The sequence below is a fragment of the Phoca vitulina genome, unplaced genomic scaffold (genome assembly GCF_004348235.1).
Source record: "Phoca vitulina isolate PV1807 unplaced genomic scaffold, GSC_HSeal_1.0 scaffold34, whole genome shotgun sequence".
In the NCBI taxonomy this organism is placed as follows: domain Eukaryota; kingdom Metazoa; phylum Chordata; class Mammalia; order Carnivora; family Phocidae; genus Phoca; species Phoca vitulina.
The window spans coordinates 6,197,280-6,223,712 of record NW_022589737.1 but is presented as its reverse complement, the minus strand read 5'-3'; the positions used below and the strand labels follow the sequence as shown (position 1 = coordinate 6,223,712).

Genomic DNA, 26,433 nt, shown 5'->3' with positions numbered 1-26,433 from the left:
ATTCAGTACAAGTTGTCTTTTCCCACATACTGGCCCTCTACGCATATGAAGACAGCAAACTTTGACCCCTTACAACATCTCCAGTCTTCATGTGACTTCCAATCATACAGATGATATGTGCTTAGAAAAAAAAAATTTCAGTTTAGCTCCAAGAATAATAATCTGCCCAAAGCAAAATAAAAACACATGTTCCTTTAATGCGTTGCAGGCAAACAAATGATTTTATTCATCAGCTGTTTTGGATTATTTGTTCTTCCCCCCCAACTAACATAAATAATCACTGGTCAAGTATAATGGCAAATGGTTATCCTCTTATAACATCCAACCCATAATTTAGGAGTGAAAGAGGTGCTCTTGTGCCTTCTGTTTTATACTCTTTGAGATGTGAAAAATAGTAATATAGCCATTTTAAGATTTATTTCAGAGCGAGAGAGAGGGAGACAAGCGGGTGGGGCAGAGGGAGAGAGAATCGCAAGCAGACTCCACTCCAAGTGTGGAGCCTGACACAGGGCTCGATCCCATGACCATGAGGTCACAACCTGAGCCAAAGCCAACAGACACTTAACCGACTGTGCCACCCAGGAGCCCTATAGCCATTTTTAAAAGTAAAGAAAGTGTTGCAGGAGGGAGTTTTGAGGTGGAAGGAGGGAATGGACAACAGCAAAACTCATTGCTCTTTCTGGGCCACATATGTTGGGAAACACATCTCATTCCTTAATTCAGCAGCCCTGGAAATTTGAGTTATTCATTACAACTCAGAGCAGCAATCAGATCTACTAGGTTCAGAAATAGGGGCACCTGGGTGGCTCAGTCAGTTAAGCGTCTGCCTTTGGCTCAAGTCATGATCCCAGGGTCCTGGGATTGAGCCCCACATCGGGCTCCCTACTCAGCGGGAGCCTGCTTCTCTCTCTCCCTCTGCCTGCCACTCTGCCTACTCGTGCGTGCGCGCTCTCTCTCTCTCTCTCTTAAATAAGTTAAAAAAGAGAAAAGAAAGAAAAGAAACAATAGGAACGTCTCCCTCCCTTTACCTCTACTCTGCTCTTACTGTGTAGCCATTGAGCTGATGCCCTAAACAAATGTGTTCATTCAACAGTATGAGACGGCCCTGGATGGTGAGAACAGCAGTGGCCTGCAGCAGGTGGCCTACCACACTGTGAATCGCCGCTACCGCGAGTTCCTCAATCTGCAGACGCGTCTGGAAGAGAAATCAGATCTCCGAAAGTTCATAAAAAGTCAGGAGTTTCCCCAGCCCGCTTTACACATCTAGCTCCCTGATATGAGAGGCTGGAGGCCTACTATTTGTGGGGAAGGATGGAGGAGGAGAACATCAAGGGGCCCGTGTTCCCCCAGTTTGCTTTCAGATGTTTTGGGTTTTAGTACTGGCTAGCACTGATCGCATTCTTTCTGAGGCACTTCTTTGCCACTTAATGCTTTGTTCTGGGGCCCATCTAGTTTAAGCTTAAGAAACTTTCACATTTCCACCAGTGTCCGTGAGGTAGCGTGAGACGTTAAATCAACTTTTCCACATACATACAGAGATGAATTGCTCTAAAAATAGTTTCCAGAAATGCTTGCCATCCTTCCTTTAACAACCAGGCTTTTTGGGTGTTTGCTATTTGATACCCATAAGGCACAAGAACAGTAAGAAAATGTAATAAAATTTAACTCTAAAAATAAGCTAGTAAGCAGCTACTTTGTTTAAAAAAACAACAACAACAACAACAACAACTGATGATCACCCAAATAAACTTTTTAATAAGTTTAGGCATAAGTTGTGGATTTCAGTTATGCATTTTCTTTCTTAATAACAATAGTTACTACTGAACCAAGCTTGAAAACGTATGCCAGGTTGTCTTCTACGCACTTTACACATATTAGCTCATTTAATTCTCCTAAGAGCTTATGAGATAGAGAACTATCATTATCCCCACTTTACAGAGAAAAAAGTCAAAGAAGAATTAGGCATTCTTATAGTAGGGATTGGAGCAAAAATTTAAACTCAGGCACCTAGACTTCAGAGCCCTCATTTGTAACTACCGTAGAATATGGCCTCCTATACCTTAGCGTGAACACTGATAACGAGAGTAGATTGTATGTACTATATCCTTGGGGTATATTTGGAACTCCTGAAATAAAAAAATCTCAGGAATATATTCAACAGTTCTGTTTCCTTTACATATATGATGTATTTTATATGGAATATCTCTCAGTGAATGTTAAGTGAATGAGTTTGTGTTTTTGTTTTTTTTTTTTAAGATGTGAAGGGTCCTAAAAAGCTCTTTCCGGACCTTCCATTTGGAAACATGGATAGTGACAGAGTAGAAGCCCGAAAGAGCCTCCTGGAATCCTTTCTAAAGGTCAGCATCCTTCTGTTTCGGCTGTGCTCTCATTCTAATTATCAGATACCCAAGCCAAGTTGGAGAGACTTGGGGACCAGAATTTCTCTTTGAAATCCTTCTTGTGTCTTTTGCAGCAACTCTGTGCCATTCCGGAGATTGCTAACAGTGAGGAGATGCAGGAGTTCCTTGCTCTGAACACAGATGCTCGTATTGCCTTTGTCAAGAAACCATTCATGGTGTCCAGAATAGACAAGGTACCAGCAGGGCCACTGTGTGCGCTCAGCTTTAGTTTCTCACCAGAGTGTAGGTAGTGATTGAAAAATAAAGGAAGTAGCGGGTACAGAGAGAAAGCAGAGAGGAGTCCATAGAACGTGGACTAGAATTTTTAAGACCTGTTGCAAATATTGGTTGGACCATCACCTTGCTGAATTACAGTGAGCAGCTCGGACACTGTATGTGTACACATATCTCCTAGGGGATATTATGACATTGTTATTCTAGCGGAGGAAGGTGAAGATAGATCTGTACCTCCATAGATCGGTGGGGGCAGGAAAGTTTCTCCTGGGGATAAAGATCATTCCTGGTGTTGGTCACTCAGGAAGAAGAGCCCCAAGACAGGACACTAAGCTTGATTTAGACCGGTATAGTCTAAATCTCTGCTGGAGAACAGAGCATGGAAAGAATTACACTTTTTTTGAGAGGGTGTCTCAGAACCTTTGGAGATGGTAGGAGAAGGACATTTGTGGAACACGTATCCCGTAGGCAGTGATTACCAGCTGATTTTAGAGTCTCCAGGGCACACGTCTGCAGTTTATGTTTATCCAAAGATGGCATATGTTTTAAAAGGTTAGAAAACACTGACTCATTGGCAGAAGGCGGGCCTCTCTCTAGACTTCAGAGGATAAAATGAAAAAGTGGAATTTCATGTGGTAGGAATTAGGAGACATGCACTGCTGTGAGGAAAAAGCTGCAAACTGGAAAGGGATGAATGAGGTAGAATCCCCAGAATTCCATGCAGATGTGTCCATCCACACAGATGTGTTCACTCACTGACTCACCAGCCACTTACTGCTTGCCTGGTCAAGTACGAGCTTGACCATGAACAGGACTAGCTGCTGGTGATACGGCAGTGAACAGAGCAGATACGGACCCTCCCCACAGACTACAATTTGGTGAGCCTTGAGAGCAAGTTATGTTTTCTAAGCTGCATTATCTATTCATGCGGTCCTCTGTGTTCTTTCCCTGGTTTGTTATCCCCTGTGCTTTACTGTCATCTTACTCTGACACTTCAGCCCTGTCTCAGCTGTGCTGGCCGTACTCCTTGTAGAGGGTGAACACAGGCATGAATTAAGGAAGGCGTGATGCTGCTCTGAGCCGGCAGTGTTAATTAGCAAGGAGCACCAAAAGAAAAGTAAAGATTTCTTCTCATTTCTTTGGTATTTTAGGGTTTCATTTGTACATTTTATATGTACATTTTATATCTATATGCCATTTTTCCATTCTGAGAAATACAACTCTTACTCTTCAGTGAGGATTGTTCTATTTGGTCTTTATGAGTAGTTTATATCAAATGCAGATTCCTAAATTTTGACATGAGTGATTTTTGTTACTCTTTCTGTAAAGAAGAGAAATTGTTTGGATTAACTGGAAAAACCAGTTCTTTACTCTGTGAATTTACTCTGAACATGTTAATATTATATATGCTTCTAGAAGGTATTTCTCATTTGATAATCTTTACTCTTTCTCTTTTCCATATATTCCTACCTATATCACTTCCATTTATTCAGATCTTGGTGAAAGTATTATTGATTTGGAAATTAAAAATCATTCTTTCATATACAAGGAAAGAAATTGAAAAATGAAAAGTATTTCACCAGCCTGCAGAACTCCCAGCTTTTTATTTATCTCACTGTTTTGGTTTCTTTTCCCATGGCATTGTTTGTCTTAACTCTGTGAGGAAGCAGATTTTTATGGCCATCGAGAAAGGGGGGGATGGTTGCCAGTAAATGTGCCTGGTATCTGACGATGCCGATGAAAAGTCTCCACTAGCTACCCTAGCTATCTGCTCATCTTCATTGCATTAAGCACCATGAGACAACTGCTCATTTGGTGGTTTCTGTCTGACCCTGCACCTCTGACCCCTGCAGATGGTGGTAAGTGCTATCGTGGACACCTTGAAGACAGCATTTCCTCGCTCCGAACCCCAGAGCCCCACAGAAGAGCTGAGTGAGGCCGAGACAGAAAGCAAGCCCCAGACAGAAGGCAAGAAGCCTAGCAAGTGAGAAGCCCTTCAGTCACCCGGGGACCCTTTCCAGTTCTCAGGGTGATTGCCAGTCCTAAGCCAAAGCCTATCCCCACTCTCCAGCCCTAAGAGAGAGGAGATGGGTCATACATACCAGTTTTTATACAAAGCCAGACCTACACTCCTCAGTCCTCAACCCAAAGGAGCCTGAGATCCAGCATAGGCATCCCTGCTGAATGTCTTGCCATGGGAACCCAGAACTTAAACTGACCAGGGAGTTTTGACTAGAAGGAAAACTGTAGAATATGGATATTCTCCTTTTCTATTTTCCTGGAAAATTGAGGTGTTTCTTTCCTATTAAGAATTAAGGCTTATAACTGATCTCTGTTTGTCATCATTTCTGGAAATCTTAGCTCAGAAGATGCACGTACTAGCAATAAACAGGAAAGGGCCAGAATAAACATGCGTAGGGCCTATTTTAGGCTATTCTGTCCTGCACTAGAGTCCCACATACACTCTTTCAAAGCCAACATGTGGAAAGGAAGGGCACCACACTTAACCCTTACTGTAAACTTCATATCTGTATCTGGACCGTTATGAAGAGAGTGAGTGAGTGAAAGAGAGAGAGAGAGAGAGTGTGTGTGTGTGTGTGTTGGGGGGGTGGAGAGTTTGTATGTTTGTGTCTGTATGTCTGACTGACTGTCTTTGTCTCTGTGTTCATGTCTCGTGGACCAGCACTAAAACAATTTTTAGCCTTTTTTTACTGAGCCCATATTTTGAAGAGTGACCATGATATCTGTGCTTTTAAGAGCCTTGAACATGAGGTTAGCACTTGTGGTCCCTTCCCTACTTTTATTTGGAACACTAGGAGAATAAGTGGATGTATGAAAAGGGTACTAACAACAACAAAAACCTTGGTTTATGCCACTTGTCAATTTAATCTCCAACATATTTTTAATGAGTATGTAGTATATGCTCACCATTCTTCTAACTTATGGGAATACAACCATGATAGACTGGTCCCTATTTTACATTAACAAAAGCCCTTTCACAAATGCATCACGGACACAGCTTAGTGCAGTGGTTGTACTATGTATAAAGAATTGCCAGAATGTATATCGTTTCGGGAATTTCAGGGCCAGGTCTTTCCTGGCAACTCTGACCACAGTAAACTCCCAAGAATAAGTATGGGTGTTCTTGTTTTAAAGCATTAATACTTGTCAGCCCTTGTTTGGAGATCAAAACCATGAATCATGTTCTGTTTCTGCTCTTTGTATCAATACCAGGTCCAGATTGAGGTTCTCCTCCAGTAAGATTGCTCCAGCACTGACTATAAGTGAGGCACCTCAGAAGATTCTCTATTGTCTCCAGGAAGGCAATGCGGTAAGAACTTCCTAGGTAACTCCTGGAATTAATAGCTGGGATGTCGATACTGCAGTTACGGACAATTGAGACATTCTCCAAAGTCAGGAGAGATGTAGGTGCCTTGCTAAAGGACTTAACCAGCATCTGGATCTCTAATTTTTATTCTAAAAGTATTTTCTCTTGGTGGTTTCTAATTCCTACCCACTCTGGGCCAGTAGGTTGGCTTCTCAAGGGTCATGGCCTTGGAATGAAGGATGGCAGAATGAGAAGGACAGCCAGTTCTTGGGAGAGAACAGATGACCCAAATGTATTTGCAGCGAGTGAGAATAAAAAAGGCACTGTTTTACTTGCAATTTAGGTAGAAAGTGAAAATTTTCTGAAGGTGGTCACAGAGTACGTTGCGTTCTGTACTCATGATACTGATGCAGGGAAGGAACAGGGAAAAGCTGAAGGGCCACGGTTACTCTATTTTCTTCATTCTTTATGTGATGTGCCGCTGGCTCTTTCTAGGAGTCAGAAATCCTATCCATGTCTGGGATGGAATCCTTTATTGAAAAACAGACAAAGTTATTAGAAATGCAGCCAGCAGAAGCCGCAGAAAAAGATCCTGAACAAATCCCCAAAGATTGTACGGATGGTTACTTGTCAGATGCAGCTGTGCCGGCCCGAGACCTCAGCAACGGTGATCCAGGTACGTGACAAGATCTCTGCTCCCACAGAGAAGGGAGGTAGGGTGTGATCATTGGGAGTTGTTGATGTAATTTCTCTTGTGTTCAGCTAAGCAAGCCATGTGTTAAACACCAGTGTTTGAGGTGCTGTGCCGAGTCCTGGGATACAAAGAAGAATTTGACACGGTCCCCAGAGCTGAGTCAAACAGAGGAGCAGGGCACAAAAATGGGAAGTTCTGGTCCAGCAAAATAAGATCCATGTTTATCATATCATTATCTTATTTATGTTATTTTTGCCGTGCTTTGGCATTTTTGGACTACTCCCTTTACAAGTGTCTGTGGTACCCCTTTCCTGGTTTTCTCTCCACCTCTCTTGTGGTCCCTTGTCAGTCCCCTTTGTTGGTTCCCTTACTAGCCTTCCAGAACTTTATTTTTGGCTTTCTGTTCTTACCCTGCATCCTACCCCTGAGTGATCTCATTTGTACTCTTGATTTTAAATCTAACGTGTGCTGACGATGCCTAAATATTGGATGTCGTATTTCCAATTGCTTACCGGAAATCTCCACTTAGATACACCATAGGGCAGCTGAAGTACAACATGGAATTCTTCCTTTTCCCTGGATCTTTTCCTTCTGTTTTATTTACTGCCATAGCAAATGATGCCACCCAGTTCCCCAACATAGAGCAGGAAGGGAGAAGAGGTGAGGACAGGGAGGTTTGCTTCCCAGAAGAAGTGCAGATGTTTTTTTTACAGAGGAAAAAGTGGGAGCCCTGGATATTAGTATGCTTGCTGAGCTAGAACGTATAAAAAAGTTTTTCAGTTCCACCAAGACAGAGGCTCCCACTGAAAAGAAAAGATCACAAAACCCTGGGTTCAGAAGGGGAAAAAAAGAAAAAAAAAAAAAGGCTGATTTCAGCATTGTTTCTCAGGTGCCCTTGAACGACGTCACCTGACCTCTACTGTATGGACCTCAGCTTAACTGTGTGAAAAATGAAGTTCATAACCCCACCTCTTCCCACATACCTCACTGGTTAAGTAAATGAAGTGTTAGGACCGCAGAATTGTAAGAGAACTGTAGGAAGTTACAAATAAGAGGAAATGGGTAAAACAGTATAATTCTAGCCAAAGTCAAGCCTGTAAATTTTGAACATCATATCTCTAAGGGTATAGTTCATGCCTGAGCTTTTCTTCTAGCCCTGAGAAACTCAAAATGCTCACATGACAGGAAATTTACCATTTTCTTCAGAGGACTCAGTGCCTCATTTTGCTTTATTTTTTACTGCTATGACTAGCTGTCACCACATGGTGGCAGCTCTAGGTAAACGCTAAACCTGAGAAAATCATAAAATCCACAAGGGTGGCTGATGCTCAGGATGGTGCTGTTTCCTAAGGAATTGAATATCCTGTCTTTGAGCAAATGACTGGAAAGAAAACATATCAGTTCCCATGCCCCCTTGAAAAGCAGCGCAGAAAAGATATATATATTAGATGGGATTAAGAAAAAAGTAGGATTCGGTTCTGGAAGATTCATCCAAATCTGAAGTTACTAAATGTCCTAAAGAACTCTTTAGGGAGGAGAGCTTGGGCAAGTTGGCCAAGACAATACCCATTTGTCCTAGACTAACAAAATTACTGTTGATGATTAATTATGATATTAATCACAGCAGTAGCACCAGATTGCTGAGATTCATTCTGGAACATTATGTATTCCTGGGGACATCTCCTGGGAAGCAAATCACAGATGACAAGGGACCCCCTGAACGGGGTTAAAAGAACAGATGCTTCCATCCATAAAGTACATCTGTTCAGGAGACTTCAGCTTAGCATGCGTGTGAAGTCACTTGTGGTCTTTCCAGTCTTTGAAAGAGGAAAGAAATCAGTCATTGTTATGGCATATTTTACCAAAGGTAGAGTGCTCTTCCTTGAACCGCATGTTCTCTCAAAACCAGACTGAAGCCTTCTGGATCCCAACCCAACAGCTCTGTGTAATGGAGATGCTTTCAAAGCAACTTGTTTACAGGAGAATGAATCCCAAAACTTTCCCCAAATCTGCTGCCCACAACATTTCCATGATGCTTTGTGGAGGCCAGTGGAATATAAAGATGGAAGAGACTGGGCCTTGCCAGTTCCAGTTAGTCACTAGTTGGGAGCAGTTACTTGGAACAGAATGTATTTAGTTTCCCGGGGGAAATCCAAAAGAAACAGAAGCTAGATGGGTAAAATAATTATATGCAAAATCATTTAGAAAGATAAGTATTACTGAGTGACTAAGGAATATAAACAAAGAATTATAAAGAAATACAGAGCCTATCACTGAACTTTTTAGATATAAACATCTCTTGATTTAAGTACAGAAGAATTACAGAAATACAAGATGATTGATATAAAGGTGAAGATCCAGTGTATTGAAATATATTCCTCCAGAATGGGTCTCTTCTGAGTTACTTTTGATGCCTTTTCATACCCCAGGAGCAGAGACAGAGCTCGCTGACACAGCCCTAGATCTGCTCCTCTTGCTGCTGATGGAGCAGTGGAGATGGCTATGTACAGAAAACATGCAGAAAGTTCTTCATCTTATGTTTGGGACCCTAGTTCAGAGGTAAGATGGCAGAGTTCTCCGTTGTATTAGAGTCTCAAGTTGGACAGGGGTTAGATGTGATGTTGAATTCTGCACTGGAGAGGGAAAGTGTAGAATCCAGGAAACCTGCAGCCATAAGGAAAGACAGAGACTCTATCATAGGTGCACAGGGATGAAGACTGCCTGAAGAGTACCAAAAGGCTTGTGTTAATCACCTCGTCATCTAAAGTATAAATGGGTCTGCTTCTGTAAGACTTCTGGCATAATCCACTGAGTTATAGACACTGCCTGTGATCTTAAAACACTTCACCTCAACTCTTCCTGCTCGGGGATCAGTTCTCCACCCAGTTATACCCACAACCCCTATACCTTTCACCTCGTTAAAATTGACATTTCTCTTCACTGACAGTATGTATTTACTGTGATGATAAACAATGAGACAAGGAGAAAACAGATCAGTGCTCTGAAAATAAAGATTGTTTTCTCCAAAAGGTGTGTAAATATTCACAACTAAAGAAGTACTTACACAGGATGGTAAGGAATAAAAGTGTACTTAGATATAAAATGTGGACTGTGATCCCAACACCACTTACATCTCCTAAAAGGTCTGCACATGGATGGAGTTTTTAGGTGCTTTCTAACCATGAAACTGACACAAACTTTGCTAAACTCAGGATGGCCAGAGACATGGTTTCAGAACCAGACAGTTATAAACAGTGCTTGCTTGTGTTTTGACCATTCTTGTTTTGATTTCTCTCTTTTGAGACATCCTGGCAGATCCTAAAGTAACAAGAAGCCCAATTCTGACCTCTTCTGTTAGCATATGGCTCATGATAATAGGTCACACCAAGAAGAAAAACTGTTTTGTTTTTTTTTTAAGATATTATTTATTTAATTAACAGAGAGACACACAGCGAGAGAGGGAACACAAGCAGGAGGAGTGGGAGAGGGAGGGAGAAGCAGGCTTCCTGTGGAGCAGGGAGCCCGATGCGGGCTCGATCCCAGGACCCTGGGATCATGACCTGAGCCGAAGGCAGTCGCTTAACAACTGAGCCACCCAGGCGCCCTGAAGAAAAACTGTTTTAATTTTTATTTTTATTTATTTTTTTTAATGTTTTATTTATTTATTCATGAGAGTCAGAGAGACAGAGAGGCAGAGGCAGAGAGAGAAGCAGGCTCCCCGCCTAGCAGGGAGCCCGATGCGGGACTCGATCCCAGGACCCTGAGATCATGACCTGAGCTGAAGGCAGACGCTCAACCATCTGAGCCACCCAGGTGCCCAGAAAAACTGTTTTTAAAAACAGAATTATGTGTCAGTTCTACAAGTAGAAAATCCATTAACAAGGAGCAAGTAAATTTTCCCTCCTACTCTCAGAGTTACTTAAGATCAGGGAAGCTTAAGGAGCTTTAATAATAAAAAGACCTAGTGAAAGAAGAGGATGCACTTTCGTATTTGCTGAGCGCTCATCATATGCCAGCACCTGACCTCTGTGTACATACGTTTTCTTGTAGCAGCCAAGTGAGGTAGGTAGCCCACTTTATAGAAGAAAATAGAGGTTGGCAAGGTCAACTAGCATACCCAAGGTCATAGTTAATGACACCTGCACTTTGAAGCTAGATGTGTGTAACTCCAAAGCCAATGTGTTTTTTCCTACATGTAGCTGACAACTGGTCTCCAAGCGAAACCCACATATAAAATGCTGACTAGTCTCCATGCCATTTGACTTTCCCCTCTGTCCCTCCTCCATACTCAACTCTGCCACTAGAGTGCTTTTTCCGAAAAGCAAATGTGAACATATAGTCTACACTTAATATCCTTCAGTGGTGCCCTCTTGCCTACAAAAGTGATTTTTCCACTGTTTCCCAGAGTTCTAGGGTTCCACAGAGGTGCTTTAGAAGCTAAGGCGAAAACTGAGTGGACAATGATCTAATCAAAGAAATTTCATTTTGGTCAGTGTAATAGGCTAGGGATCTGGGTAATTTTTTGTTTGAAAAAGGGCTCCACTGTGTTTAAAATATATATTTATTATATTAAAATTTCAGCTCCTTTCTTATGTGACATGGTTTGGTCCCAGCCTTATTTCTAATTCTCCCCCATGCAAACCATTCATCGTGACCTGAACACTCAGTGGTCTCTTCCTTCAGGCCTTTGTTCATCCTCTTATCTCTACCAGAATGGTCTTTCTCTGTTCATTCTTCTCCTACTCATTCTATCTCATGTCTCTCTCGTTCTGTTTCCTTCCCTATGTCCAAAACTCTCCCTCTTGTCTGCTTGGCCTACTGCTAATATTTTTCAAAAATTAAGCATTAAATGTCATTTATTCTGAAACTTTTTTGTGGTATCCTCTCCCACCTTCCCCCAGAACTAAGGAGCCCTCTTTTCTACTTTCAAAGTTGTGATGATTATACTTATCACAGTGTATTAGAGAAATGATATTCTTTCCCTAAACCAGTAGTCCTCACATGGGGGGCAATTTTCTCCCAGGGGTATTTGGCAATATCTGGAGATATTTTTGGTTGTCACAACTGCGAAGGGAGGCAGGAAGTTATTTCATCTAGTGGGTAGAGGCCAGGGATGCTGCTGAACATCCTACACTACACAGGACAGCATTCTCCCCACCCCCCCAAACAACAATGAATCATCCTACCCAAAATAGCAGTGCAGAGGTTGAGAAACTTTGCCCTAGACTACCATTTCTTTAAGGAGTAGACCTGGCTATATATCCCCAGCAACTTACACAGGACCCAGGACATAGAAAATGCTCATTAAATGTTAGATAAAAGAATAAACATTTCCTTTCTCATTACCTTCATACTTGAAGTAGAGTCTCTCTGTTTTTATTCAGTCACCTGTGAATGTTGCTAACTGAGGCTTCATTTCTTTCTTCCTCTATTAAGTTTCCCCTTGCTGATCTTCCAAGTGCTTTCCCAAAACTGGAAGATTCTAAAACTAGCTAGTATGTGATAATTGATTACCCCCTGTCCTTGAAGTCATTTACATGATGAATTGGTTTCAAAACACAAGAAATTATTCAGTAGGAACAGAAAAGTATAGGTGAGTCAGGAGAAATTTTTAAAAGATTAAGATTCAGGTAGGAAGAAGTTTACCTAAAGTTTGAACAACTCAGAATATTAAAGGGCTTGAGCAAGTAACAGGTAAGGAAAGAGAAATATATTTGGGAATTATAGGCAGATCATTGAAGAAGTAGTATTTTACATAGTTAGGGTTCTATGGGAAATTAAATATAAGGGAATTTCTGATTGAGAATTCTAAGCCAGATTGCGTTTACCTCAGTGGGCGATGATTATAAATTCTCTAGGGATAGGGAAGAGACAAAGATAAAGTGGAGCGGGTGGGATGTGCAGAAGTAAATATATTGTGCCCTCTGGTGTGAGCATACTGGTAGACAGTTGTCCAGGCTGTTTGTAGCATTCATCCACTTTACCTTGAAATACTCTTACCTCTCTGTCCAGCTGGGAAATTGTTTTGGTCTGACTCCTTTATTCACCGGGCTGGTCAGTAGGAATGAAACAGACTCAGTCCCTACTTTTCACATTTTGTACAGTTTCATGGTGGTTAAAGCTGAGGGCCTTATCCATGATCATTAAGCTAATGCGTGGTGGAGCCAGAAATCAAACCCAGGTATTCCAAAGCCCAGGTTCTTATCTACACTATATACTACTTCTCTGCTATGATTAATCTCTCTGAGCTTTGGTTTCCTCATCTGGAAAATAAGAATAATAATAGTATCGATCTGTTTAGGTTCATAAAAAGTGTCCAAGTAGATATTAGGTCTTAATATTTGCACTTCAGAAAAAGGAAAGAAGGATAAAAAGTATTTTCTTTTTCTAATTGCTCCAGCTAGTGGCCCAAAATTTGCTCTACTTTTATGTCTTCAGGATGACTTGTGTCTTCAGGATGACCCACTCTATGCCAGTCTCGTCCCGTAGCTACCACTGTCCCCACTATGCCTGTCTGTGAGTTACACAGAATAGAGCTCCTAAACAATAGAGACTTTGTAAGGCCTTTCAAGGTGACTTTGTGCCAATGGGCTCATTTGTTAAAGCAACAACCAGAGTGTTCCCGTGTCTTACATCGGGAAGCAGACTACCTGCGTCTCTTTCCAGCACAGACAAGCATAGGTTAAGTACAGAGTTCAGTATTTTCCAGGATTACTGGTGCTCCTGGTTACATGGGTGGGGAGAGCTGCTGGAATCAAGTAGTGCCTTTCCTCATGAAAAGGACTTTGAATCAAGATAAGTTTTATCCTTCATGTACCCCATCTGTTGACACTTCCACTAGAACCACGCTTCTGGTTAGCTGGGTACATAGCTGTCAGGTGAATGAAAACGAGCAAAACCCACGGGTAGCTCACACCATAAGCAAAATCAGGGAGAGGGCTTACAGCTAAATTTCCCTTGACTTTCCTTTTACTTTTTTTTTTTTTTTTAAATGAGGTGGCATCTCTTTGTTAAAGGAGGGAAATTCTGGATGTATTTAGTGAATTTGAATGAAGCCAGTATGAATCTTGTGCAAGAACAGAATATTGTGGCTCTTACTTTTGGAAAACTCTTTGTAACTGTGGTCTGTTATCATAAATTTTTCCAGGCGATGATATTTTATACTTATTCAGTAGTCTAATATCCCTTCCTGTCAAAAAGGTCTTACTTATTTCTAACCAAATTTTATCCTTAAGTCCATTTTATTTTGTGTTAGCTGCAATAGAAATAGGAACACAGCCGGCTGACACCCTTCTCACCCTGAGTCTCCACAGACTAGAACTAAGAGTCTTATCCTTCCCTGGTCAAGGCCTTTCATCTTTCCCTAGAAATCATTCCATCTTTTTAATGATATATAAACATGACCCTCTTCTCAAATATCTTGTGCTGGGTTCACAGTGCTCTTGAAGCTTTTTTACAATAGGAGTCAAGAAGAAACCGTGGCTATCTGGAAAAAGAATCCCAATTCCCCTTCCAGAGGCATGAAGGATCTGTGGTCTGTGGTCTCGTACCAGCAAGTTCCCCTGTGTGTGGTAGACACGGAAAAGACAGGGCTTATTTCAGGACTCAAATTGTAGACATTGATCACCTTGTCACCTTCAGGATATTTAGTATCCAGCAAACCTTTGTTGAGAGTTTACTTTGTGCAGACACTGTGCTGAACACACAAGCGTATTGTATCACTTAATCCCCTCAAAAGCCCTGTGAAAGAGGTATTATGATCCCCATTTCAAAGATGAGGAAGCTGAGGCTTACAAAGAATTGTGGTTATTTAATCCAGATCACAGAGCTAGTAAGTATACCACAGGCAGAATTCGAACCCATGTTCGTGTGATTTTCAGCTATAATGACTTTATCTTTCATGGATTGCCCTGGGATTTGAAGGGATTAAAAACCAACAGATATCTTTGCCTCAGAGTAGTCTGCATTCCTCAACAGGAGATTATCAGTCACTTTGTAAACTCCACGGCTCTGTGTATGCAAATTCACATGTAACACAAAGGGCCCTGCAGCATCCTAAGGTCAGCCCATGTTACTTCTCCCCTGGACAGCTTACATTTCTTTTTATTTTTAAAAAGAGGTTCATACAGTGTTACATTCTTGAGCTTTACTTGCTTTGGTAAGCAAATAAGCTGAAATTTGATATCCCCCCAAAGCTACAGCACCTTCCCTGCCACTCCACCTACCATTGCTACTTTGAGAAGAGGTATGGTATGGTCCCTGCCTGCTTCCTGCTTCGGTGTTGGCCTCTCTGAGACTGTCCCCATCACTGCTGCCCAGGGAGCACCATGTTTGCTGTGTCTCTGAAACCACAAGGATCGGAGCTGTATCCTTTTGCAGATTACGCGGGCTCTCCTTTGAGCTCTGCACTTTAAAGAGAAGGATAGTCGGTATTGGGGCCACTGATAGTTACTGCCGCTTCTCTAGTATCGTGAACACACTGCAGCTGGGGCTTCAGGGACTGTACAGCCATCTAGATTTGCATTCATCTCCTTAAAATGTCCTACTAATTTTCCAACCTCCTGCATTATCATCTCCAAAAAGATAAGTTCTCCCTTCAGCTTTGTTTACTCTCCTTGCTCCCTTAAAAGACCTATATATGCGTAACTGCCTTGGATGCCAAGAACTCTTGCCAAGTCATGAGTGTGCGCTCCCTCACTCTCAAGCTTGCGCTCTAGCCTGCAAAAAAAAAAGGAGAGTAAATTCAACCTCATGACCCCTCCTTCTAAGCCAAGGTTGGAAGAGTTCTGAGCTGAGCCAGGCTTCATAAATCTCCCTTGATTGTTGATGGCGTGGAGAGAGTAGGGGAAGGGAGCTGAAGAGAAGTTAGATGCCCAAAAAAGGCATTGTTAAGTCAAAGGGAAATCTTGGACGCATGCGCGCCTGACCTCGTGTGTCAGCTTCTGTGCTGGGAACATCCAATTATGTAAGAAGGAGCACTCCTTGTTTGGAACTAGAGACAAAGGGAGGGGCAGAGGAGTGAGGGTAGCAGGCTAAGCCAAGGAGTGAATCCAGCTTGTGCAGACTGCTCATGTCCGAAAACAGAAGAAACTTACCAGTATTCCTGCATGCATCAGAATCAGGGTTAGGAAATTGGACAAGTACTCAGACATGACTAGGTTGGAGGGAAAGAGGAGGGATGTACTGTGCTCCATTGATGGTAGAAGGTTTGGGGCAGGAAGATCCAGCCAAGGTAAGGGGTGAGATTATTATGGAGTCCTGATGGAGAGCAAAGGAATGAGAAGAAGCTGGACTGGTTCCCTGCCTGGATGCCCAGAGCAATGCCATGATAAAAATATGAAGCAGGCTAGCAGTAGAGTACACGAATGCCACGTCCTGTGGCTCTGCCCTCCCCATGGCCCCGAAGATGGCATCAGACTCTGTGTCAAAAGGGCAGCAGACACATTCCTGGCATCTACATCAGGATTTCTTAAAGAGTGAGTGAGTGTGTGTGTTTGTGTGCATATGTGTGTGTGGGTTGGGGGGCACGTGAGAATGGAATAGCATAAAAAGAGGAAGGAAGAAAAGTTCTGTAATCTGTGGGCAAAGGAGAATAGAAAAGTATGTGAAGTCAGGAATTCTATAGAGATGAAGGAGAAAAGAAAGAATGTGTCAGGTTTAAGGAGTCCAACAAGCAGTGGACCCAGGAGAAAATTAAATGGCAAGCTCTGGACTTTATGCCAGGCCATGGACTCGTTTTCTTAGAAATGCAGTCCCTACAAACCATCTCCCAGGAAAGGTCAGGAGAAGGAGTGTGGAGAGAGAGGAGGGGACCCCTGCAGAGGGCTGTGCTGCCAGGCATGCGTGTTCGTCTTCCTGAAAGACAGTTACGAATGGCTGACTACGTCCTCTGCACTAATTCTCATAGGTCACCCCAGAATCTGAGGTGTTCCTTATGTCTTTCTCAATGGGCATGTCTAGGTAGCAGATGGATAAAGGGTCTCTCTGACCTTGGTTAGATCTTAAGGGAATCTCCAGGCCTGCCACCAAAGGATACAAGCAAGTGCCCCAGGAAAGGAGCTGACATTTAATACTAACTATACCAGCGAAGCAGCTTTGTGCTTCATGGACTGATGTGCAGTGCAGTTCTGTGAGATAGACCTATATTTACACATCTTACAAGTGAAGAAAAGGATATTCAGATTAAGCTTCCCAGAATCATAGAGCTAGGAAGTATGAGCCCCACGATTTCTACTTCAGTCATCCTGGCCTCAAAGCCCATGCAATTTCCGCTACTCTGTACTGCCTCCCCACCCTGCTGGGTTTCTCACCAAGCTGTGCCCACTAGAACTGGCCTCACTTGCAAGTCCCTCTGCCTTATTTGCGTCTAGTCTCTCTGGCTTTCCATCTGACTGGACTCAAGGACACATGCACATTTAGGTAGTATATAAATTGATTTCCATCTACATATTTCTGATTTTATTCTTAAAACACTCCTGGATCAGAGATTGCATAGTCTCCTTTGGGTATCCCTCTTCTGCATCCTGTTCTCAGTGAGAAAAAGATTTTCAGAGTTAAGATTCAGAGTTTCTCAAGGAACATAGATTACAGCTTTTCTCCTTTGCTCCATAAACTTCTCTTTCTTGTAATTCAGTTCTGGCGCCTTGTGGTTTCTTACACCTGATCTCTTTCTATGCAGTTTCTGTAGGAAAATAGCATACTTTTGCAAGAGCCCCAGATACAAACTAAATCTCAAAATTCTTTCAAACCAAGTCTCCAGATTTTCCTGTCAGATTATTTTCTGACCCTTTATTGACTTGAGTCATTATTGACTCGAGTAGTTTTTAGAGGTCCTGAAAATAATTTTTTGCACTGATGGCTTTGCTCACGTTGTATTGTGCTTCCTTGGGAGAAAAGGGACGCTGCTTGTCTCATGCCTCTCCCACTAGACCTTGACAAAGGGAAGTTCTCAATTTCTGTAGATTGGGCCAAGAAGGGCCCCAGGAGTCTCTCCTATTATGAGCGGCCTCCCTGTCATATTTCTTGGGTGTCACTTACTCTACACCCACCTTCAAATGAAGATACCATGTCTTTTCTACCCTATACTGACAGTTTCTACTTGAATACATCTTTAAGGTTGTAAAAGATAGGTGGTACCTGATTGCCTGTGCCTGTGTGTTTTTGCACTTCTGCGTGTAAATTCTCATACACTCAGGCAGAATTGGTTATTGCATCAGTTAAGAATAAAACAGAATCTCGTGAGGTATTTAGACCTCAGTACCTTTCTTCAGGTCAAGTTACTGGTACCTCTTGCCCATCTGTAGCTACAAATAGGAACCCAGGACAGTTCTGAAGGACAGTTTCAGTATCCTCAGAGCGGGGACTCTGTCTTATTCATCATTCTGTCATAAGCACCTAATCATATACATGGAAGGCACTTAACAAATTTGGTCGAATGAACATCACATGCCATTCCAATCAAATCAGTCCCTCTGTTTATCACTAGTGAAGATCTCAGGGATTCCTCAGTCATGCTGGGGGACAAGAAACACCAGTGTAAACTGAGTCTCTGTTATATCCCTCCCCCACAGCTCTTTAAGTGAGCACCTCAAATTCCCAGAGCCATGGTTGAGCTTGAGAAGAGGTTTTTCCTTTGGGCCCTTTAGGCCCTCTCCTATCCTAGTGGCACTCTCCTTTCCAGAAGAACATAGTGTCCTCTCTGCCATGGGCCTCCCACTGTGAGGCCCATCTAAGCTGGCCCTCTCTGGAAGCATGTCCTGCTGTTGTGCTTCCCAGCCTCTTTCCTTCCACACAGGGAAATAAGAATATGGGCTTGGAAGTCAGATCTGAATTCAAATCCTCCTTTGCGTCTTACTATATGTGTGACTTAGAACAAGTCACTTAACCTCCCTCTGCTTCCATTACTCTCCAAATGGGAATAAGAGTGCCCAGCTCATAAAGTTAGTTGGAAGATAAGAGATGATAATGAAAGCCTCCTGACGCATACCTGGCACAGAGAAGCTCTCAGTAACTGTGAGTTCTCGTCCATCTTTACAAGCTCCATGTTCCATTTCCTTGGGAACTCTAAATTGCTAGGGCAGTAGCATATCTGATGTAAAGAATATGTTTACATTTTAATGTGTTTTTTTTGGAAAAGTCCTTAATAGTGTGCTTGCTTTGGGATCTGTTAGTAGCAAAAGACCCTGGGAGACAGAAATTCTTCTCTGCACCCTTCAAATCCGGGTCCCTTTCTTCATATGATCTTTAGCTATGCACTCTTCCATCCTGTCTTATATACTTAAAGTCTTCCCTGGTCATATCCAGAGCAGAACATCAGAGTTCCTTCAGAACCAGGGAACTGCCTAATCCAGGTGCTCCTAACCCTCTTCATTTGCTTCCTAGGAAACTAACTTTATGTAGTTCTTGTTATGGTGACCTCTTTACAAATAATTTTTGAAAAGTCTGTGTAAGATTTGATGCCTGTGTGTACTTACTAAGGAGCAGCTGCCGGCTAGCTCTTCAGATCTAATGTTTGACTGTTTCTACTTCAAGGTCCTTTCAGGCTAAGAGAACTGAGAGAACCCATATGAATCAATTAGAAATATTGAACAATGTGAAGCTAAATGATGACTGTAAACACAGTAAAAAAAAAAAAATAGGATTCTTGGGCGTAAACATTAGAGAGGCTTTATAGAGGAAAATAAGTGTTTAGAACTAGATGTAAGATAGGTATCATTTAGACAGGTTTAATGTAAAGAATATTCCAGACACGAAGCATTTTAAAGAGAGGAGAGGGCATTATTTCTGCTTCTAAATAAAAAGTAACCTTTAAACATATTTTTAATATCTTCATCTAGTTACTCTCTGAGAGAGACAGAGACAGTGTGTTTATGTGAGAGAGAGTGTTCATGCGCACAGAAGACAGAAAGATCATTTTGTTAAATATGTCTTGGAAAGCACAGCAAGCTATTGCGACTTGGGGAGTTAGAACAGGAATTCTCCCTCTGGGCACCAGGTGGCACTGCAGGTTAAACTATACCCATTTGCCTTCATTGAGGGAATATTCATTTTGCAATCACAGGTCCTTGTCTTGGTGGTGATAATAATGGAAACCATTCCCGGTCTTGTTCCATGATTCAGAAGCTACTTACCTGCCCTCTCCTCCAGGCCAGTGACTTTTAGATGAGCCCAGTTTCTTTTATCTCTTACCCTTCTCCCTTCTCTTCTGATCAGTCTTCAGTGGACACTTGCTTCTTTGAGCAGTATGTACTGCCAGAAGTTGCCCCTTTGAGTGCATTCCACCCCTCAAGGAGTCAGTGCTAGAGCTGATTCATTTGAGAATATTTTGACTCAGAAACCTACAGTAAACCAGAGAGTCTACGGTGATTAAACCAGCTGGACATCCGAAAAAAATCTGCTGGTATTCTCTATAAGCTATTTGAAAAAAATCTTTTGGTATTCCCTGTAAGATAGTTGGTCCTATACTCAAGGCCTTTTTGGATACCAGAATCCTAGATCTCCATCTCACTGAGGTAGACATTGTCAGTGCTAGATTGCACTGATGTTGGGAATCTTATCCACCTCTTAAATGATTAAGGGTGTTTCTTACTGCTTTCAGCCATGGATGGAGATCATTTGGCTCTTTCCTGTTAACTTGGTGTTGGAGACACAGCCATATGTTAATTCTTGAGGTTCGATCTTTACCTCTGTCTTTATTTTTTTATTATTTTTTAAAGATTTTATTTGAGAGAGAGCAAACAAGCAGGGGCAGGGACAGAGGGAGAGAGAGAAGCAGACTCCCCGCTGAGCAGGGAGCCCGATGCAGGACTGGATCCCAGGACCCTGGGATCATGACCTGAGCCTAAGGCAGCCACTTAACCAACTGAGCCATCCAGGCGCCCCTACCTCTGTCTTTAGATATAGATTCACCAAGTGCCTTGTGGAGGAGTAGACCTTATGGTACTAGCGCAGGGAGGGAGTGGGGGTGAACTAGTAGGAAATACACCTTAATCTAGTGCTGATGTAAGTATGGTGCCAGAGATTTTCTTGGGGGGAATTTAGCCCTTCCCCAATAAATACATAATCTGTGTAAACATGGTATGTTTGTTATATAAATGCAGCTTCAAAATAAGTCCCCTGTCTACCTCCTACCCTGTCCCCCTTGTTTTCTAACCATAGGTGGTGGCCCCAAAATCCCTACTAGTATGTGGAGATTGTGGAGTCATCACCACAGCTCTGTTACATATCCTTAGTATCAGGATGGATAACCGTATTTTTGGAAAGGTTTTAAAATTCAGGCTATAGATAAGAAACTGGAAACAAATACCTTTGGGTTACCTCTTCTTCCCCAAGGTGCTTCTGTTCATTATAGTTCCTTTTCCCTGTGTTCCTTCCAGTATTTTCCCTGTTTCCTTAACTTTGACATCTGCTTCTGTCTATCTCTTGTTCTCTTTGAGGCTGGTCTTTTCCAGCTTCCTCTAACCATTTTCACAGCATAATTTGGAACCCTATCATGTGTGCTTATTTAAACCCAGTCCCTAATTCTCTTCCAGATCATGGCTGAGCATACTCTAACCTGTAATCTAGTTAGACGTCGGGAGCCAGTCCCATCACGCTAGAGCACACAGTTACCATCTTTCCATCCTCCACATTTCCCTCCTCCTTCCTCTCCTGCAGTGGTGGGGTTTGCCCAGAGCAGAGCCTGGACAGCTCGCTGTTAGGTAAACTCACCAAGAACAACAGGGGTTTGGTTGTCAAGACAACAATGAAATCCGTGCCTTCTGCCCTCCTTTGTGTCTTGCCTTTCTTTCCAGTGCTCCAGTTCTAAGCATTTCTCTCCCTCTCTCTGCCCTTTGCCCCTCCGCGGACTCAATATTCTTCTGAATGGGTGGCCATTTTAATCAGCCTTCCCCTTCTTCCCCCCGTCTTCGAGCCCTAGGTGCTGAGAAAGAAAGGCTCATGATAGCTGCCTGGTGACTGAGAATGACCCAAGCTTGCTGTTCACACGGGAGTGAGGAAAGAAGGGAAAAGAGAGATTTTGGATCCTGCAGTCCAGTCCTTGCAGTTGAAGTTTCATTGTTATATAGGGGTCTTGTTTTAGGAAGAATTCCAAAATATAATCTTCACGTTACCCATAATCCCCTGGGGTTTCTCCCTAATCTTCCTAAACATACAGGACAGAAATGGTTCACTGTTCTAATATGTATACCCCTGAGCCTGCCAGGAGGGGAGTCCATTTTGCAAAAGGGACAATTGAGGCATGAAATGCAAAGCTCACTCAGGATCTTTCCATCATTTCTAGGACCTGGTAGAGTTTTTTAAGAGGACCCAAAGGAGTCTTCAACTCATGCACACACAAGCACTTTCAAAAATGCTTTCATTTTTCTCATTTGATCTTGATATAACTTTGTGAAGAAGGCAAGGCAAGAATTAGCCCATTTTATTAAGAAGGAAGCCAGACCTCAGTTCACTCAAGTGGTCAAGCCAGGCTCAAAACTGCGGCTTCCTGGTGTTATTTCCACTCATTACTGCACACTGCCTGTGTGAGGTTCTCTGACCACTCAGTGTGTCTTTTCCCTAGAAGAGTATGAACTAGTTTTATACTCAGTATTGCCTTGAAAAGTGTGGTGACAGAGGAATCTCTTGGGCTTGGAGCAGAAGTGTGGACTGTTCCAGAGACTCTAAGGGGGTTTCTGGTTGTGAGGCAGATGTCCTGCTGCTTTTACATGGATCAAACATAGAGCACAGACAGCCATCCAAGAAGCATGACTTTGTGCCTAGCTTTCAAGTCCATCAGCTGTGATGTTTCAGAGCTGGAATATGGTGCATTAGCAACATAGTAAGGGCCCGAGAAAAGTTAATCTGAAGGTCTTGAGAGGTACACTAGATTTGTGTAAGAAGCTTTCAAATTGGAATCCTAAGGCTATCACAATACTTAAATCTAGAACAAATTTCTAGAGCTCTTGCTTTGCAATTAGTCTCATTTATCCCATGAACACAGAACTTCTCAAATGTGTTCCTCTCCTTCTGTATTAGTTAGAAAGGTAACCTGACCCTTGCTTTTGGTCACTTTTTACCCAAACATTCTGCTATCTTCTTTTCTTCTTACTAGCTTCAAGTAATGGGCTGGAATCAGTTTGATGATGTTCCATCCATCAGGGGCACTTCCCAAAATACAAGTGTGACTCACAGTCCTCATAACCCCTTTGCTTTTGCTTGACTTTCAGTTTCTTCTATCCTCTGGGCCTATTTGCCAGGAAAAGTGACAAAAACATAGACTGCTGGCAGGTGTCTCTCTTCTCTAGGATTTATAGAAAGTGCCAGATACAAAGCATGGCTGACCCACTCCTTTCCTTCTACCTCTCTTACCTTCCAGGGGAATACATAACCAGGTGTGAATTGCATGGATTATTCATGATGAATTCTTAATTCTAGCTCAGCTGACTTACTGCCCAGGATACTTACCGCATTTACCCTACAGCTGGTTTGTTGGCACACAGTTTAATTTTAATGTTATCTGAAACAAAAGGTTATTAGGAAGGTAAATCTGCCAAATGTTTCTATGAAGACATACAAAATGCCAAATACAAAGGATTTCTAGATTGTACACTATTTTTTAAATCTCTTAACTGCCTTCCTCCATAACCATGAATAATGAAGAGCTTACTATTCTTTTGCTGCTTTAAGTATAGGGATGTTTGCCTTTTGCAAAGCTTATTTTGAGCTGTGCACCATCCTTTAAGACCATTGTTTGTCCCACAGAGCGCATTAATTCCCTTAGTAACTAATATTTGTTGATTATCCATTCTGTGCCAGACACGATGTTAAGTGATCAAAATACAGAACAAGACCCCAAATCCCTACCCTAGGAAGTTTAATATCCAGTTGGAGGGGCAATCTTATAAATAAGGAGTTAGAATATAAAGTTGGGGTTTTAAAAAGGACTCTATAGGTGATGAATAGAAGGGATGAAGTAATGGACGATGAGAGGCCCAGAGAAAGCTCACAGGAGAGGTGACTTCTGAGACAGGATTGAAAGGGTGAAGGGAAGTTGAGAGCAGACATTGGATAACAGAGTATTGGTGGCAGAGCAGTAAACAGCCTGGCAAATTTGTGATACTCAAAGAAGTCAGGTACGATTAGGAATAAAAGATGTGCAACAGGAGGGGCCATATTACCCTGAAGAGGGTGCGGACTCAGAGCGAGCCAGTGAGCCATTCAGAGATCAAGTTTGCCCCCATTTGCAGGGAAGCCTTTTACACAGTGCAAACAGGTGATGACGTGACCAACTTTGTAACTAAGAAAATCACTTAAATAGTTCCCTGGAGGATTAATAGAAGGAGGGAAAGTTAGAACCAAGGAGACAAATTTGGAAAGGGTTGCACCGGTAGAAATGAAAGGTGAGGAGGAATTGCTATAAAAATGGGAAAGGGTAAGGAGTCCCTGAGATGGAGGAGGTAGCATCACCTAGATTTAGCGATTGTTTCAGTAATTCCATGGGGTTGCAGGGGGGTATGTGGATTTGGAACAGGGAAAAGGAGGAACTAAGAGTGATTCCGTTTTCTACCGGGTAGATTGAGACGCATAATTAAGAGGATGATATAGTATCTTTCTGCCCAGCATATCTGACATGTGATTAAAAGTCCATGGCTGCTCATCAAATCAGTACATTATTATCTCCTATTGTGTAAAAATAAATGATGACACATGAGGAAGCAGGGACTGTATTCCTAGTAATTTAGGACTAAGGACCTGGGAGCCCAGATTGTATTTTTTATCTTTTCTTCTGTCTGCAAGTTCTTTTGTCTTTGGAAGAAAAAGGAAAATGCAGAATGTGTAAGCTGGTACAAAGGGAAGGTTTCCACAGTTTCTGTTCTTTGGCACATGATACTCACAAGGCAGATTCCCAACTCAAATAGAGCATAACTCAAGGATAGTAGAGAGAATATACATGGCAGAAGACCTGTTAATTCAGTGAAGAGCAAGAAGCCTAAAAAAAGTTTTTTGTTTTTGGTTTTGGCTTTTTTTGAGTTAAAGCTAACACTGGATATTATGGAAAACAGCTGACAGGAAAGTGGAGGTGGATGAAAGGTTAATAGAATTCACAGGAGAACAGAACAGAGAATGAGATAAAAAATAATACCATTTTATAGGCCATAATAATGAGTTAACTTAAAATTCTAACACTCAAAGTTATCACTGAGAATTGTGGAATAAGATTGATTCATTCAGTACTTGATGGCTTATTATATGACTGGCACTATTATGGTAAATGCTGAGGAAGATATCAAAATGATAAGATCCCCTCCCACAAAACCTTAGAATCTTACTCTTTTGGCATTTACATGAAGCTCCACCAATATGTGTGGAGTAAATGGAATAAACAAACACAGAATTCCAGTGAGGAAAGGAAAGAATCAAGATCAGATGAAACCAGGGTAGTTAACTGATTCTAGAAGTATGCATATATTTTAAAAAGGGGCAGAGGGGGGGACACATACTGAGTAATGCAAAATAGTAGCAATAGAACTAATAAGAATGGTGTCCAGTAAGCTTAAACTCAGAGTTGAAGTTGTGAATAAATGTTAGGAGAAAAGACTTAAAAAAAAAAAAAAAAAGCAAAGAAAATACAGGTAAATTTTTTGAAACAGATGCTGTAGTATTCACTAGCTACATTGAGAAAGCATTTATTCATTTATTCAACAGTGAATTGGTCTGTTTGCTAAGCTGTTTAATTTCTGGGTTTTTTCTGTCAAGGAAAATGGTTTGACAAGAATTGGAAAGACACAATTAAACTAGAAGACTAAAATAGGAATGCAAATAAGAGAGCACTTAACCTATTTTAAGGCTCCTGTACCTGACCCAGATGAATTATATTCTGCAGAACTAAAAATTTGTATTTATCATTGAAGACCTAAGATCATTTAAAAAAAAAAAAAAAATGGCATATAGGATGTGTTGAGTTGGAGATGGACAAATATCTTGCCTTTTAAAAAATGGATACAGGTCGTTAACACTTGACATTTATTTCTAGAAATTTCTGAAGCAGATTATTAAATAGATGTTTTGTGAACATTCTCAGAGAGGGAAATGGCAAGCCCCAGAAATTAGTATGTGTTCAGTGGGAATGCGCCCTGCCTGATTAGCATGGTTTCTTTCTTTCTTTAGCAGAATTATTAAACCATTAAATTAAAGGAATGCATTGGTTATTAAATTGTAGGTGGATTTCAACAAGCTTTTGCCATATTCTCATAACATCCATGTAGACAAAATGGACATACGTGGCTTGGACTATAGTACTTTAAAAAAAAAGGGGCGCCTGGGTGGCTCAGTTGTTAAGCGTCTGCCTTCGGCTCAGGTCATGATTCCAGGGTCCTGGGATCGAGCCCCGCATCGGGCTCCCTGCTCAGCAGGAAGCCTGCTTCTCCCTCTCCCACTCCCCCTGCTTGTGTTCCCTCTCTCGCTGTGTCTCTCTCTGTCAAATAAATAAATAAAATCATTTAAAATATAAAAAAATAAAATAAAATAAAATAAAATAAAAAAAAAAGATTTTATTATTTAGAGAGAGAGCACATGTGTGAGTAGAAGGAGGGGCTGAGGGAGATAGAGAAGTCCAAGCAGACTCCGCACTCATGGGGCTCGCTCTCACGACCCTGAGATCATTACCCTGAGATCATGACCTGCGCCGAAATCAAGAGTCCAACGTTCAACCAAGTGAGCCACCCAGGTGCCCCAATGGACTATATATAGTACTTTTAAGTGATCCATGGTTAGTTGAGTTTCTTTAGCCCAAGAGTATC

At 41.9% G+C, this 26,433-nt stretch overlaps 1 protein-coding gene across 3 annotated transcripts in view; it reads left to right on the top strand.

Moving 5' to 3' along the window:
* The window catches only part of SNX19 (sorting nexin 19), a 45,855-nt gene that overhangs the window by 3,310 nt on the left and 16,112 nt on the right, over positions 1-26,433 (top strand). For 2 of the 3 annotated variants that reach the window (XM_032426165.1, XM_032426163.1), the window contains exons 2-8: positions 1,094-1,232; positions 2,257-2,357; positions 2,474-2,593; positions 4,487-4,617; positions 5,868-5,964; positions 6,457-6,637; positions 9,085-9,214. In XM_032426165.1, coding sequence (XP_032282056.1) covers positions 1,094-1,232; positions 2,257-2,357; positions 2,474-2,593; positions 4,487-4,617; positions 5,868-5,964; positions 6,457-6,637; positions 9,085-9,214 — 899 coding nt within the window. Of the gene's footprint in view, positions 1-1,093; positions 1,233-2,256; positions 2,358-2,473; positions 2,594-4,486; positions 4,618-5,867; positions 5,965-6,456; positions 6,638-6,723; positions 7,506-9,084; positions 9,215-26,433 lie in introns of those variants that run through there. The other variant, XM_032426164.1, reaches the window with a different exon arrangement.